At 53.9% G+C, this 15,695-nt stretch overlaps 1 protein-coding gene across 1 annotated transcript in view; it reads left to right on the forward strand.

Moving 5' to 3' along the window:
- Positions 1 to 830: 830 nt before the first annotated feature.
- LOC112530990 (cyclin-dependent kinase 16-like) overlaps positions 831 to 15,695 on the forward strand; it is a gene marked incomplete at both ends in the record, with an annotated part of 58,926 nt that continues 44,061 nt past the window's right edge. Inside the window, 3 exons of the mRNA XM_040657256.1 lie at positions 831 to 941; positions 6,823 to 6,879; positions 14,291 to 14,405. Coding sequence (XP_040513190.1) covers positions 831 to 941; positions 6,823 to 6,879; positions 14,291 to 14,405 — 283 coding nt within the window. The remainder of the gene's footprint in view (positions 942 to 6,822; positions 6,880 to 14,290; positions 14,406 to 15,695) is intronic.

The raw sequence follows: 15,695 nt of genomic DNA on the forward strand, positions 1-15,695 counted from the left end.
ATTTGGGGGGGATTTGGGGGGTATAATGGGGATTTGGGGGGGGATTTGGGGGGTATTATGGGGATTTGGGGAGGATTTGGGGGATTTGGGGGGTATTATGGGGATCTGGGGGGGATTTGGGGGTATTAATGGGATTTGGGGGGTCTTGGGGGGATTTGGGGGGTCTTGGGGGAAATGGGGGGGATTTGGGGGATATTATGGGGATTTGGGGGGGTCTTGGGGGGATTTGGGGGGGATTGGGGGAGTTTGGGGGAGTCCTGGGGGGGATTTGGGGGGTATTATGGGGATTTGGGGGGAATATGGGGGATATTATGGGGATTTGGGGGGGATTTGGGGGGTATTATGGGGATTTGGGGGGGTCTTGGGGGGTATTAGGGGGATTTGGGGGGGATTCGGGGGGTATTATGGGGATTTGGGGGGGATTTAGGGGGTATTATGGGGATTTGGGGAAGATTTGGGGGATTTGGGGGGTATTATGGGGATGTGGGGGGGATTTGGGGGTATTATGGGGATTGGGGGGGTATTATGGGGATTTGGGGGGGGATTTGGGGGATATTATGGGGATTTGGGGGGGATTTGGGGGGTATAATGGGGATCTGGGGGGGATTTGGGGGATTTGGGGGGTATTATGGGGATTTGGGGGTGCGTTGGGGAGTTTGGGGGCGTCTTGGGGGATTTGGGGGGTATTATGGGGATTTGGGGGGGTCTTGGGGGGTATTATGGGGATTGGGGGGATATTATGGGGATTTGGGGGGGGATTTGGGGGTCCGTGGGGGGGATTTGGGGGTGCGTTGGGGTCAGATTTGGGGGTCCCCCCCCCCCCTCCATAGGACATCAACAAGCGGCTGTCGCTGCCGGCCGACATTCGGCTCCCCGAGGGCTGCCTGGAGCGCCTGGTGCTGCCCTCCCCACTCAGCCGCCGCCTGCGCCGCGTCTCCCTGGTATGGCCGCACCAGTATAAACCAGTATACACCAGTATAAACCAGTATGGACCAGTATAGAGCAGTATAAACTGCTATAGACCAGTAGAGACCAGTATAGATTGGTATAGACCAGTATAGATTGGTATAGACCAGTATAGGGCGCTATGGAGCGGTATGGGCTGGTATAGACTGCTATGGGGAGCTATAAAGGACTATGGGGGGCTATAAACCAGTATAGACCAGTAGAGACCAGTATAGACCAGTATAGACCAGTATACACCAGTATAGACCAGTAGAGAGCAGTATAGACGAGTAGGGACCAGTATAGATAAGTATAGACTAGTATAGATAAATATGGACTGCTATGGGGAGCTATAAAGTACTATGGAATGGTATAGACCAGTATAAACCAGTATACACCAGTATGGACCAGTATGGACCAGTATAAAGCGCTATAGACCAGTAGAGACCAGTATAGATTGGTATAGACCAGTATAGGGCGCTATGGAGCACTATGGGCCACTATGGAGCAGGATGGGCTGCTATAAACTACTATGGAATGGCATAGAGCAGTATAGACCAGTATAGACCAGTATAGACCAGTATACACCAGTATGGACCAGTATAGAGCAGTATGGGCCAGTATAAAGTGCTATAGACCAGTAGAGACCAGTATAGATTGGTATAGACCAGTATAGGGCGCTATGGAGCGGTATGGGCTGCTATGAAGCAGTATGGGCTGCTATAAACTACAATGGAATGGCATAGAGCAGTATAGACCAGTATAGACCAGTATACACCAGTATGAACCAGTAGAGACCAGTAGAGACCAGTAGAGACCAGTATAGACGAGTAGGGACCAGTATAGGTTAGTATAGACCAGTATAGATAAGTATGGACTGCTATGGGGAGCTATAAAGTACTATGGAATGGCATAGACCAGTATAGACCAGTATAGACCAGTACAGACCAGTATACACCAGTATGGACCAGTATAGAGCAGTATGGGCCAGTATAAACCGCTATAGACCAGTAGAGACCAGTATAGATTGGTATAGACCAGTATAGGGCGCTATGGAGCAGTATGGGCTGGTATAGACTGCTATGGGGAGCTATAAAGGACTATGGGGGGCTATAAACCAGTATAGACCAGTAGAGACCAGTATAGACCAGTATGGACCAGTATACACCAGTATAGACCAGTAGAGACCAGTATAGAAGAGTAGGGACCAGTATAGATTAGTATAGACCAGTATAGATAAGTATGGACTGCTATGGGGAGCTATAAAGTACTATGGAATGGCATAGACCAGTATAAACCAGTATACACCAGTATAAACCAGTATGGACCAGTATGGACCAGTATAAACTGCTATAGACCAGTAGAGACCAGTATAGATTGGTATAGACCAGTATAGGGCGCTATGGAGCACTATGGGCCGCTATGGAGCAGTATGGGCTGCTATAAACTACTATGGAATGGCATAGACCAGTATGGACCAGTATAGACCAGTATGGACCAGTATAAACTGCTATAGACCAGTAGAGACCAGTATAGATTGGTATAGACCAGTATAGAGTGGTATAGACCAGTATAGGGCGCTATGGAGCACTATGGGCCACTATGGAGCAGGATGGGCTGCTATAAACTACTATGGAATGGCATAGAGCAGTATAGACCAGTATAGACCAGTATGGACCAGTATAGACCAGTATAGACCAGTATAGACCAGTAGAGACCAGTATAGATAAGTAGAGACCAGTATAGATAAGTATGGGCTGCTATGGGCAGCTATAAACCACTATGGAGTGGCATAGACCAGTATAGACCAGTAGGGACCAGTATAGACCAGTATACACCAGTATGGACCAGTATAGAGCAGTATGGGCCAGTATAAACCGCTATAGACCAGTAGAGACCAGTATAGATTGGTATAGACCAGTATAGGGCGCTATGGAGCAGTATGGGCTGGTATAGACCGCTATGGGGAGCTATAAAGTACTATGGGGTGCTATAAACCAGTATAAACCAGTATGGACCAGTATGGACCAGTATAAACTGCTATAGACCAGTAGAGACCAGTATGGGCCAATATAAACCAGCATAGATTGTCATAGACCAGTATAGATCTATATAAGACAAGATAGATCAGCGTAGGTATAGAAGTTTAGGGACCAGTATAAACCAGTATGGACCAGTATAAACCAGTATAGACCAGTATGGACCAGTATGGACCAGTATAGACCAGTATAGACCAGTATAAACTGCTATAGACCAGTATGGACCGGTATAGACCAGTATAGACGAGTAGGGACCAGTATAGATCAGTATAGACCAGTATAGTATGGGCTGGTATGGACTGCTATGGGGTGCTATAAACCAGTATAGACCAGTATAGACCAGTATGGACCAGTATAAAGTGCTATTGACCAGTAGAGACCAGTATAGATTGGTAGAGACCAGTATAGATTGGTATAGACCAGTATAGGGCGCTATGGAGCGGAATGGGCTGGTATAAAGTACTATGGAATGGCATAGACCAGTATAGACCAGTATAGACCAGTATGGACCAGTATACACCAGTATAGACCAGTATAAACCGCTATAGACCAGTAGGGACCAGTATAGATAAGTATAGACCAGTATAGATAAATATGGACTGCTATGGGGAGCTATAAAGTACTATGGAATGGCATAGAGCAGTATACACCAGTATAGACCAGTATGGACCAGTATACACCAGTATAGACCAGTAGAGACCAGTATAGACGAGTAGGGACCAGTATAGATAAGTATAGACCAGTATAGATAAGTATGGACTGCTATGGGGAGCTATAAACCACTATGGAATGGCATAGACCAGTATAAACCAGTATACACCAGTATACACCAGTATGGACCAGTATAGACCAGTATGGACCAGTATAAACTGCTATAGACCAGTAGAAACCAGTATAGATTGGTATAGACCAGTATAGATTGGTATAGACCAGTATAGGGCGCTATGGAGCGGTATGGGCTGCTATAATAGACCAGTATGGACCAGTATACACCAGTATAGACCAGTATAGACCAGTATAGAGCAGTATGGGCCAGTATAAACCGCTATAGACCAGTAGAGACCAGTATAGATTGGTATAGACCAGTATAGATAAATATGGACTGCTATGGGGAGCTATAAAGTACTATGGAATGGCATAGACCAGTATAGACCAGTATGGACCAGTATACACCAGTATAGACCAGTATAGACCAGTATAGAGCAGTATGGGCCAGTATAAACCGCTATAGACCAGTAGAAACCAGTATAGATTGGTATAGACCAGTATAGGGCGCTATGGAGCAGTATGGGCTGGTATAGACTGCTATGGGGAGCTATAAAGGACTATGGGGGGCTATAAACCAGTATAGACCAGTAGAGACCAGTATAGACTAGTATGGACCAGTAGAGACCAGTATAGACCAGTAGAGACCAGTATAGACGAGTAGGGACCAGTATAGATAAGTATGGACTGCTATGGGGAGCTATAAAGTACTATGGAATGGCATAGAGCAGTATAGACCAGTATAAACCAGTATAGACCAGTATAAACCAGTATGGACCAGTATAGAGCAGTATGGACCAGTATAAAGCGCTATAGACCAGTAGAGACCAGTATAGATTGGTATAGACCAGTATAGGGCGCTATGGAGCGGTATGGGCTGCTATAAACTACTATGGAATGGCATAGAGCAGTATAGACCAGTATAGACCAGTATGGACCAGTATACACCAGTATAGACCAGTATAGACCAGTATAAACCGCTATAGACCAGTAGAGACCAGTATAGACCAGTAGAGACCAGTATAGTTAAGTATGGGCTGCTATAGACTGCTATGGGGAGCTATAAACCACTATGGGGTATTATAAACCAGTATGGACCAGTATAGACCAGTATGGACCGGTATAGACCAGTAGGGACCAGTATAGACCAGTAGAGACCAGTATAAACCAATATAGACCACTATGGAGCAGTATGGGCCGCTATGGAGCAGTATGGGCTGCTATAAACTACTATGGAATGGCATAGACCAGTATAGACCAGTACAGACCAGTATGGACCAGTATACACCAGTATAGACCAGTAGAGACCAGTATAGATAAGTATAGACCAGTATAGATAAGTATGGACTGCTATGGGGAGCTATAAAGTACTATAGAATGGCATAGACCAGTATAGACCAGTATGGACCAGTATAAACTGCTATAGACCAGTAGAGACCAGTATAGATTGGTATAGACCAGTATAGGGTGCTATGGAGCAGTATGGGCTGTTATAAACTACTATGGAATGGCATAGACCAGTATAGACCAGTATGGACCAGTATACACCAGTATAGACCAGTAGAGACCAGTCTAGACCAGTAGAGACCAGTATGGATAAGTATAGACCAGTATAGATAAGTATGGGCTGCTATGGGGAGCTATAAACCACTATGGAATGGCATAGACCAGTATAGACCAGTATAGACCAGTATAGACCAGTATAGACCAGTATGGACCAGTATAAACTGCTATAGACCAGTAGAGACCAGTATAGATTGGTATAGAGCAGTATAGATTGGTATGGACCAGTATAGGGCGCTATGGAGCGGTATGGGCTGCTATGAAGCAGTATGGGCTGCTATAAACTACTATGGAATGGCATAGACCAGTATAGACCAGTATAGACCAGTATGGACCAGTATACACCAGTATACACCAGTAAAGACCAGTATAAACCGCTATAGACCAGTATGGACCAGTATAGATAAGTATAGACCAGTATAGATAAGTATGGACTGCTATGGGGAGCTATAAACTACTATGGAATGGCATAGACCAGTATAGACCAGTAGGGACCAGTATGGACCAGTATGGACCAGTATAGACCGGTATAAACCAGTATAAAGCGCTATAGACCAGTAGAGACCAGTATGGACCAGTATAGACCAGTATAGACTCCCAGAATAGACTCCCATTCCCTCCCAGTCCCTCCCAGTCCCTCCCAGTATATCCCAGTGCCCTCCCAGTCCCTCCCAGTCCCTTCCCAGTCCCTCCCAGTCCCTTCCAGTCCCCTCCCATTCCCTCCCAGTCCCTCCCAGTCCCTCCCAGTATATCCCAGTTCCCTCTCACTCCCTCCCATCCCCTCCCAGTCCCTCCCAGTCCCCTCCCAGTTCCCTCCCAGTCCCCTCCCACTCCCTCCCAGTCCCTCCCAGTATATCCCAGTATCCTCCCAGTCCATCCCAGTTCCCTCCCAGTCCCTCCCAGTTCCTCCCATCCCCTCCCAGTCCCTCCCAGTCCCTCCCAGTATATCCCAGTTCCCTCCCAGTCCATCCCAGTCCCTCCCATTCCCTCCCAGTCCCTCCCAGTTCCTCCCAGTACAAACCAGTGCCCTCCCATTCCCTCCCAGTCCCTCCCAGTCCCTCCCAGTGTATCCCAGTTCCCTCCCAGTCCCTCCCAGTCCATCCCAGTCCATCCCAGTTCCCTTCCAGTCCTTCCCAGTGCTCTCCCAGTCCCCTCCCAGTCTCTCCCAGTCCATCCCAGTTCCCTTCCAGTCCCTCCCAGTCCCTCCCAGTCCCTCTCAGTATATCCCAGTCCATCCCAGTCCCCTCCCATTCCCTCCCAGTCTCTCCCAGTCCCCTCCCAGTCCCTCCCAGTTCCCTCCCATTCCCTCCCATTCCCTCCCAGTCCCTCCCAGTCTCTCCCAGTCCCCTCCCAGTCCCTCCCAGTCCTTCTCAGTATATCCCAGTTCCCTCCCACTCCCCTCCCAGTCCCTCCCAGTCCCCTCCCAGTCCCTCCCAGTCCCTCCCAGTATATCCCAGTCCCTCCCAGTCCCTCCCAGTATGACCACACACCGCCGCTGTTCCCCCCGCAGTCGGAGATCGGCTTTGGCAAACTGGAGACGTACGTCAAACTGGACAAACTGGGAGAGGTGAGGGGGGCACCACTGGGGCACTATGGGGTCACTATGGGGTCACTATGGGGTCACTATGGGGTCATTGGGGCACCATTGGGTCACTATGGGGTCACTATGGGGTCATTGGGGCACCATTGGGTCGCCATGGGGTCACTATGGGGTCACTATGGGGTCACTTTGGGGTCATTGGGTCACTATTGGGGCTCCATTGGGTCACTATGGGGTCACTATGGGGTCATTGGGTCACTATTGGGGCTCCATTGGGTCACTGTGGGGTCACTATGGGGTCATTGGGGCACCATTGGGTCACTATGGGGTCACTATGGGGTCATTGGGGCAACATTGGGTCACTATGGGGTCACTATGGGGTCACTATGGGGTCGCTATGGGGTCATTGGGTCACTATTGGGGCTCCATTGGGTCACTATGGGGTCACTATGGGGTCACTATGGGGTCATTGGGGCACCATTGGGTCACCATTGGGGCACCATTGGGTCACTATGGGGTCACTATTGGGTCATTGGGGCACCATTGGGTCACTATGGGGTCACTATGGGGTCACTATGGGGTCATTGGGTCACTATTGGGGCTCCATGGGGTCACTATGGGGTCACTATGGGGTCACTATGGGGTCATTGGGTCACCATTGGGTCACCATTGGGTCACTATGGGGTCACTATGGGGTCATTGGGTCACTATTGGGGCTCCATTGGGTCACTATGGGGTCACTATGGGGTCATTGGGGCACTATTGGGTCACCATTGGGGCACCATTGGGTCACTATGGGGTCACTATGGGGTCATTGGGTCACTATTGGGGCTCCATTGGGTCACTATGGGGTCACTATGGGGTCATTGGGGCACCATTGGGTCACTATGGGGTCACTATGGGGTCACAATGGGGTCTCTATGGGGTCATTGGGTCACTATTGGGGCTCCATTGGGTCACCATTGGGTCACTATGGGGTCACTATGGGGTCATTGGGGCACCATTGGGTCACTATGGGGTCACTATGGGGTCATTGGGGCACCATTGGGTCACCATGGGGTCACTATGGGGTCACTATGGGGTCACTATGGGGTCATTGGGTCACTATTGGGGCTCCATTGGGTGACTATGGGGTCACTATGGGGTCATTGGGTCACCATTGGGTCACTATTGGGGCACCATTGGGTCACTATGGGGTCACTATGGGGTCATTGGGTCACTATTGGGGCTCCATTGGGTCACCATTGGGTCACTATTGGGTCACCATTGGGTCACTATGGGGTCACTATTGGGTCACCATTGGGTCACCATTGGGTCACCATTGGGTCACTGTTGGGTCACTATGGGGTCACTATGGGGTCACTATGGGGTCATTGGGTCATTGGGGCACCATTGGGTCACCATTGGGTCATCATTGTGTCACCATTGGGTCACCATTGGGTCACTATTGGGTCACTGTTGGGTCACTATTGGGTCACCACTGAGTCACCATTGGGTCACTATTGGGGCACCATTGGGTCACCATTGGGTCACTATTGGGTCACTACTGGGTCACTATTGGGTCACCATTGGGTCACTATTGGGTCATTGGGTCACCATTGGATCACCATTGGGTCACCATTGGGTCACCATTGGGTCACTGTTGGGTCACTATTGGGTCACCATTGGGTCAGTATTGGGTCACTATGGGGTCATTGGGTCACCATTGGGTCACTATTGGGTCACCATTGGGGCACCATTGGGTCAGTATTGGGTCACTATGGGGTCATTGGGTCACCATTGGGTCACTATTGGGTCACCATTGGGGCACCATTGGGTCATTGGGTCACCATTGGGGCACCATTGGGGCACCATTGGGTCATTGGGTCACTATTGGGTCACCATTGGGTCACCATTGGGTCACCATTGGGTCACTATTGGGTCACTTTGGGTCACCATTGGGTCACCATTGGTTCACTATTGGGTCATTGGGTCACCATTGGATCACTATTGGGTCACTTTGGGTCACCATTGGGTCACCATTGGGTCATTGGGTCACCATTGGGTCACTATTGGGTCACCATTGGGTCATTGGGTCACTATTGGGGCACCATTGGGTCACCATTGGGTCACTATTGGGTCACCATTGAGTCACCATTGGGTCACCATTGGGTCACCATTGGGTCACTATTGGGTCACTGTTGGGTCACTATTGGGTCACCACTGAGTCACCATTGGGTCACTATTGGGTCACCATTGGGTCACCATTGGGTCACTATTGGGTCACTGTTGGGTCACTATTGGGTCTCTATGGGGTCACTATGGGGTCATTGGGTCACTATTGGGGCTCCATTGGGTCACCATTGGGTCAGTATTGGGTCACCATTGGGTCACTATTGGGTCATTGGGTCACCATTGGGTCACCATTGGGTCACCATTGGGTCACTATGGGGTCACTATGGGGTCATTGGGTCACCATTGGGTCACTATTGGGTCATTGGGTCACCATTGGGTCACTATTGGGTCACCATTGGGTCACTATTGGGTCACTTTTGGGTCACCATTGGGTCACCATTGGGTCACCATTGGGTCACTGTTGGGTCACTATGGGGTCACTATGGGGTCACTATGGGGTCACTATGGGGTCATTGGGTCATTGGGGCACCATTGGGTCACCATTGGGTCACCATTGGGTCATCATTGTGTCACCATTGGGACACTGTTGGGTCACCATTGGGTCACTATTGGGTCACTGTTGGGTCACTATTGGGTCACCACTGAGTCACCATTGGGTCACTATTGGGGCACCATTGGGTCACCATTGGGTCACTATTGGGTCACTGTTGGGTCACTATTGGGTCACTATGGGGTCACTATGGGGTCATTGGGTCATTGGGGCACCATTGGGTCACCATTGGGTCACCATTGGGTCACTATTGGGTCACTATTGGGTCACCATTGGGTCAGTATGGGGTCACTATGGGGTCATTGGGTCACTATTGGGGTTCCATTGGGTCACTATTGGGTCAGTATGGGGTCACTATGGGGTCATTGGGTCACTATTGGGGTTCCATTGGGTCACTATTGGGTCAGTATGGGGTCACTATGGGGTCATTGGGTCACCATTGGGGCACCATTGGGTCACTATGGGGTCACTATGGGGTCATTGGGTCACTATTGGGGCTCCATTGGGTCACCATTGGGTCACTATTGGGTCATTGGGTCACTACTGGGTCACCATTGGGTCACTATTGGGTCACTATTGGGTCACTTTGGGTCACCATTGGGTCACCATTGGGTCACTATTGGGTCATTGGGTCACCATTGGGGCAGCATTGGGTCACCATTGCTTCACTATTGGGTCACTGTTGGGTCGCTGTTGTGTCTCACCATTGTCTCACTGTTGTGTCATTATGTCACCTTTGGGTCACCACCCCATCCTCGTGCCTTCACACCATCCTCGTGCCCTCACCACGGTGTCCTTTGCCCTCACTACATCCTCGTGCCCTCACCACACCATCCTCGTGCCCTCACCTCATCCTCGTGCCCTCACCATGCCATCCTCGTGCCCTCACTATGCCATCCTCGTGCCCTCACCACTGCACCCTCGTGCCCTCACCACACCATCCTCGTGCCCTCACTGCAACATCCTCGTGCCCTCACCATGCCCTCCTCGTGCCCTCACCACCCCATCCTCGTGCCCTCACCACATCCTCGTGCCCTCCCCATGCCCTCTTTGTGCCCTCACCTCATCCTCCCCCATCCTCGTGCCCTCACCACATCCTCGTGCCCTCACCGTGCCCTCCTCGTGCCCTCACCACCCCATCCTCGTGCCCTCACCTCATCCTCGTGCCCTCACCGTGCCCTCCTCGTGCCCTCACTGTGTCATCCTCGTGCCCTCAGCACATCCTTGTGCCCTCCCCATGCCCTCCTCGTGCCCTCACTACATCCTCGTGCCCTCACCGTGCCCTCCTCGTGCCCTCACTGTGTCATCCTCGTGCCCTCAGCACATCCTTGTGCCCTCCCCATGCCCTCCTCGTGCCCTCACTACATCCTCGTGCCCTCACCGTGCCCTCCTCGTGCCCTCACTGTGTCATCCTCGTGCCCTCAGCACATCCTTGTGCCCTCCCCATGCCCTCTTTGTGCCCTCACCACATCCTCGTGCCGTCACCACTGTGTCCTCGTGCCCTCACCATGCCATCCTCGTGCCCTCACCACATCCTCGTGCCCTCACCACTGTGTCCTCGTGCCCTCACCACATCCTTGTCATCTCACCACAACCTCCTGGTGACCTCAGCATCGCCCTCCTCGTGCCCTCACCACATCCCCGTGCCCTCCTCGTGCCCTCCTCGTGCCCTCACCACCCCATCCTCGTGCCCTCACCACATCCTTGTGCCCTCCCCATGCCCTCCTTGTGCCCTCACCACATCCTCGTGCCCTCACCATGCCATCCTCGTGCCCTCACCACACCATCCTCGTGCCCTCACTGCAACATCCTCGTGCCTTCACCACTCTATCCTCGTGCCCTCACCACATCCTTGTGCCCTCACTACGCCATCCTCGTGCCCTCACCACATTCTCGTGCCCCCATCACACCACCACACCATCCTCGTGCCCTCACCACACCATCCTTGTGCTCTCACTTCTGTGTCCTCGTGCCCTCACCGTGCCCTCCTCGTGACCTCACCACCCCATCCTCGTGCCCTCACCACATCCTCGTGCCCTCCCCATGCCCTCTTTGTGCCCTCACCACATCCTCGTGCCCTCCTTGTGCCCTCACCACATCCTCGTGCCCTCCTCGTGCCCTCACCACCCCATCCTCGTGCCATCACCACATCCTCGTGCCCTCCCCATGCCCTCTTTGTGCCCTCTCCACATCCTCCCCCATCCTCGTGCCCTCACCACATCCCCGTGCCCTCCCCGTGCCCTCCTCGTGCCCTCACCACCCCATCCTCGTGCCCTCACCTCATCCTCGTGCCCTCACCGTGTCATCCTCGTGCCCTCACCACATCCTCGTGCCCTCCCCATGCCCTCTTTGTGCCCTCACCACATCCTCGTGCCCTCACCGTGCCCTCACCGTGCCCTCCTCGTGCCCTCACCACCCCATCCTCGTGCCCTCACCACAGTATCCTCATGCCCTCACCGTGCCCTCCTCGTGCCCTCACCACCACATTCTCGTGCCCTCACTACATCCCCGTGCCCTCACCATGCCCTCCTCGTGCCCTCACCGTGCCCTCCTCGTGCCCTCACCACCCCATCCTCGTGCCCTCACTACATCCTCGTGCCCTCCCCATGCCCTCTTTGTGCCCTCACCACATCCTCCCCCATCCTCGTGCCCTCACTACATCCCTGTGCCCTCCTCGTGCCCTCACTGTGCCCTCCTTGTGCCCTCCCCATGCCCTCCTTGTGCCCTCACCACATCCTCGTGCCCTCAACACATCCTCGTGCCCTCACTACGCCATCCTCGTGCCCTCACCACATCCTCGTGCCCTTATCACACCACCACCCCATCCTCGTGCCCTCACCACATCCCCGTGCCCTCACCGTGCCCTCCTCGTGCCCTCACCACCCCATCCTCGTGCCCTCACCACATCCTTGTGCCCTCCCCATGCCCTCTTTGTGCCCTCACCACATCCTCCCCCATCCTCGTGCCCTCACCACATCCTCGTGCCCTCCCCATGCCCTCCTCGTGCCCTCACCACTGCACCCTCGTGCCCTCACCACATCCTCGTGCCCTCACCATGACATTGTCGTGCCCTCACTATGCCATCCTCGTGCCCTCACCACTGCACCCTCGTGCCCTCACCACACCATCCTCGTGCCCTCACTGCAACATCCTCGTGCCCTCACCATGCCCTCCTCGTGCCCTCACCACCCCATCCTCGTGCCCTCACCACATCCTCGTGCCCTCCCCATGCCCTCCTTGTGCCCTCACCACACCATCCTCGTGCCCTCATCATACCATCCCCGTGCCCTCACTGCAACATCCTTGTGCCTTCACCACTCTATCCTCGTGCCCTCACCACATCCTCGTGCCCTCTCCACATCCTCGTGCCCTCACCATGCCCTCCTCGTGCCCTCACCACCCCATCCTCGTGCCCTCACCACATCCTCGTGCCCTCCCCATGCCCTCTTTGTGCCCTCTCCACATCCTCCCCCATCCTCGTGCCCTCACCACATCCTCGTGCCCTCACCGTGCCCTCACCATGCCCTCCTCGTGCCCTCACCACCCCATCCTCGTGCCCTCACAACATCCTCGTGCCCTCCCCATGCCCTCTTTGTGCCCTCACCACATCCTCCCCCATCCTCGTGCCCACACTATATCCCCGTGCCCTCACCGTGCCCTCCTCGTGGCCTCTCCACATCCTCGTGCCCTCATCACACCACCACACCATCCTCGTGCCCTCACCACACCATCCTCGTGCCCTCACTACATCCCCGTGCCCTCACCGTGCCCTCGTGCCCTCACCACCCCATCCTCGTGCCCTCACCACGCCATCCTCGTGCCCTCACCACGCCATCGTCGTGCCCTCACCACACCATCCTTGTGCCCTCACCATCCCATCCTCGTGCCCTCACCACACACCACGCCATCCTCGTGCCCTCACCACATCCTCGTGCCCTCACCATCCCATCCTCGTGCCCTCACCACGGTGTCCTCATGCCCTCACTGAATCCTCGTGCCCTCACCACATCCTCGTGCCCTCCCCATGCCCTCCTCGTGCCCTCACCACCCCATCCTCGTGCCCTCACCTCATCCTCGTGCCCTCACCGTGTCATCCTCGTGCCCTCACCACATCCTCGTGCCCTCACCACATCCTCGTGCCCTCCCCATGCCCTCTTTGTGCCCTCACCACATCCTCCCCCATCCTCGTGCCCTCAATACATCCCCGTGCCCTCCTCGTGCCCTCACCGTGTCATCCTCGTGCCCTCACCACATCCTCGTGCCCTCTCCACACCATCCTCGTGCCCTCCCCATGCCCTCTTTTTGCCCTCACCACATCCTCCCCCATCCTCATGCCCTCACTACATCCTCGTGCCCTCACCGTGCCCTCCTCGTGCTCTTACTGTGTCATCCTCGTGCCCTCAGCACATCCTTGTGCCCTCCCCATGCCCTCTTTGTGCCCTCTCCACATCCTCCCCCATCCTCGTGCCCTCACCACATCCTCGTGCCCTCACCGTGCCCTCTTCGTGCCCTCACCACCACATCCTCGTGCCCTCACTACATCCTCGTGCCCTCACCGTGCCCTCCTCGTGCCCTCACTGTGTCATCCTCGTGCCCTCACTACATCCTTGTGCCCTCCCCATGCCCTCTTTGTGCCCTCACCACATCCTCCCCCATCCTCGTGCCCTCACCACATCCCCATGCCCTCCTCGTGCCCTCACTGTGCCCTCCTCGTGCCCTCACCGTGCCCTCCTCGTGCCCTCACCACGGCGCCGTCGTGTTTTCACGCCGCAGGGCACGTACGCCACGGTGTACAAGGGCCGCTCCAAGCTGACCGAGAACCTGGTGGCCCTCAAGGAGATCCGCCTGGAGCACGAGGAGGGCGCCCCTTGCACGGCCATCCGCGAGGGTAGGAGCCTTGCACGGGGATTTGCACGAGGGTTTGGGGCTCTTGCACGAGGATATAGGGTTGTGAGAGTCCTTACACGGGGGTTTGGGGCTCTTGCACGAGGGTTTGGGGCTCTTGCACCATTTGCGAGGGCTTTGAGTGTGAGTTTGGGGGTCCTGGGAGCTCTGTGATGAGGTTTGGGTGCTTTGCACGAGGATATGGGGTATATGAGAGTCCTTACACGAGGGTTTGTGTCTCTTGCACGAGGGTTTGGGGCTCCTCAACAAGGATATGGGGCTCTTGCACGAGGATGTGGGGGTTTCTGAGAGTTCTTACACGAGGGTTTGGGGCTCTTGCACGAGGATATGGGGTTTCTGAGAGTTCTTACACGAGGGTTTGGGGCTCTTGCACGAGGATGTGGGGTTTCTGAGAGTTCTTACACGAGGGTTTGGGGCTCTTGCACGAGGGGTTGGAGGCTCTTGCACCATTTGCGAGGGCTTTGAGTGTGAGTTTGGGGGTCCTGGGAGCTCTGTGATGAGGTTTAGGTGGTTTGCACGAGGATATGGGGCTCTTGCACGAGGATGTGGGGGTTTCTGAGAGTCCTTACACGGGGGTTTGGGGCTCTTGCACGAGGGTTTGGGGCTCCTCAACAAGGATATGGGGCTCTTGCACGAGGATATGGAGTTTCTGAGAGTCCTTACACAAGGGTTTGGGGCTCTTGCACGAGGATATGGGGTTTCTGAGAGTTCTTACATGAGGGTTTGGGGGTCTTACACGAGGGTTAGGGGCTGTTGCACAAGGATATGGGGTTGTGAGAGTCCTTACACGGGGGTTTGGGGCTCTTGCACGAGGGTTTGGGGCTCCTGAACAAGGATATGGGGCTCTTGCACGAGGATATGGGGTTCTGAGAGTTCTTACACAAGGATTTGGGGCACTTGCACGAGGATATGGGGGTTCTGAGAGTCCTTACACGGGGGTTTGGAGCTCTTGCACGAGGGGTTGGAGGCTCTTGCACCATTTGCGAGGGCTTTGAGTGTGAGTTTGGGGGTCCTGGGAGCTCTGTAGTGAGATTTGGGTGGTTTGCACGAGGATATGGGGTATATGAGAGTCCTTACACGAGGGTTTGTAGCTCTTGCACGAGGGTTTGGGGCTCCTGAACAAGGATTTGGGGCTCTTGCACGAGGATATGGGGTTCTGAGAGTCCTTACACAAGGATTTGGGGCTCTTGCACGAGGATATGGGGGTTCTGAGAGTCCTTACACAAGGATTTGGGGCTCTTGCACGAGGATATGGGGTTTCTGAGAGTTCTTA

Source organism: Gallus gallus, unplaced genomic scaffold (assembly GCF_016699485.2).
Source record: "Gallus gallus isolate bGalGal1 unplaced genomic scaffold, bGalGal1.mat.broiler.GRCg7b scaffold_71, whole genome shotgun sequence".
Classification (NCBI taxonomy): domain Eukaryota; kingdom Metazoa; phylum Chordata; class Aves; order Galliformes; family Phasianidae; genus Gallus; species Gallus gallus.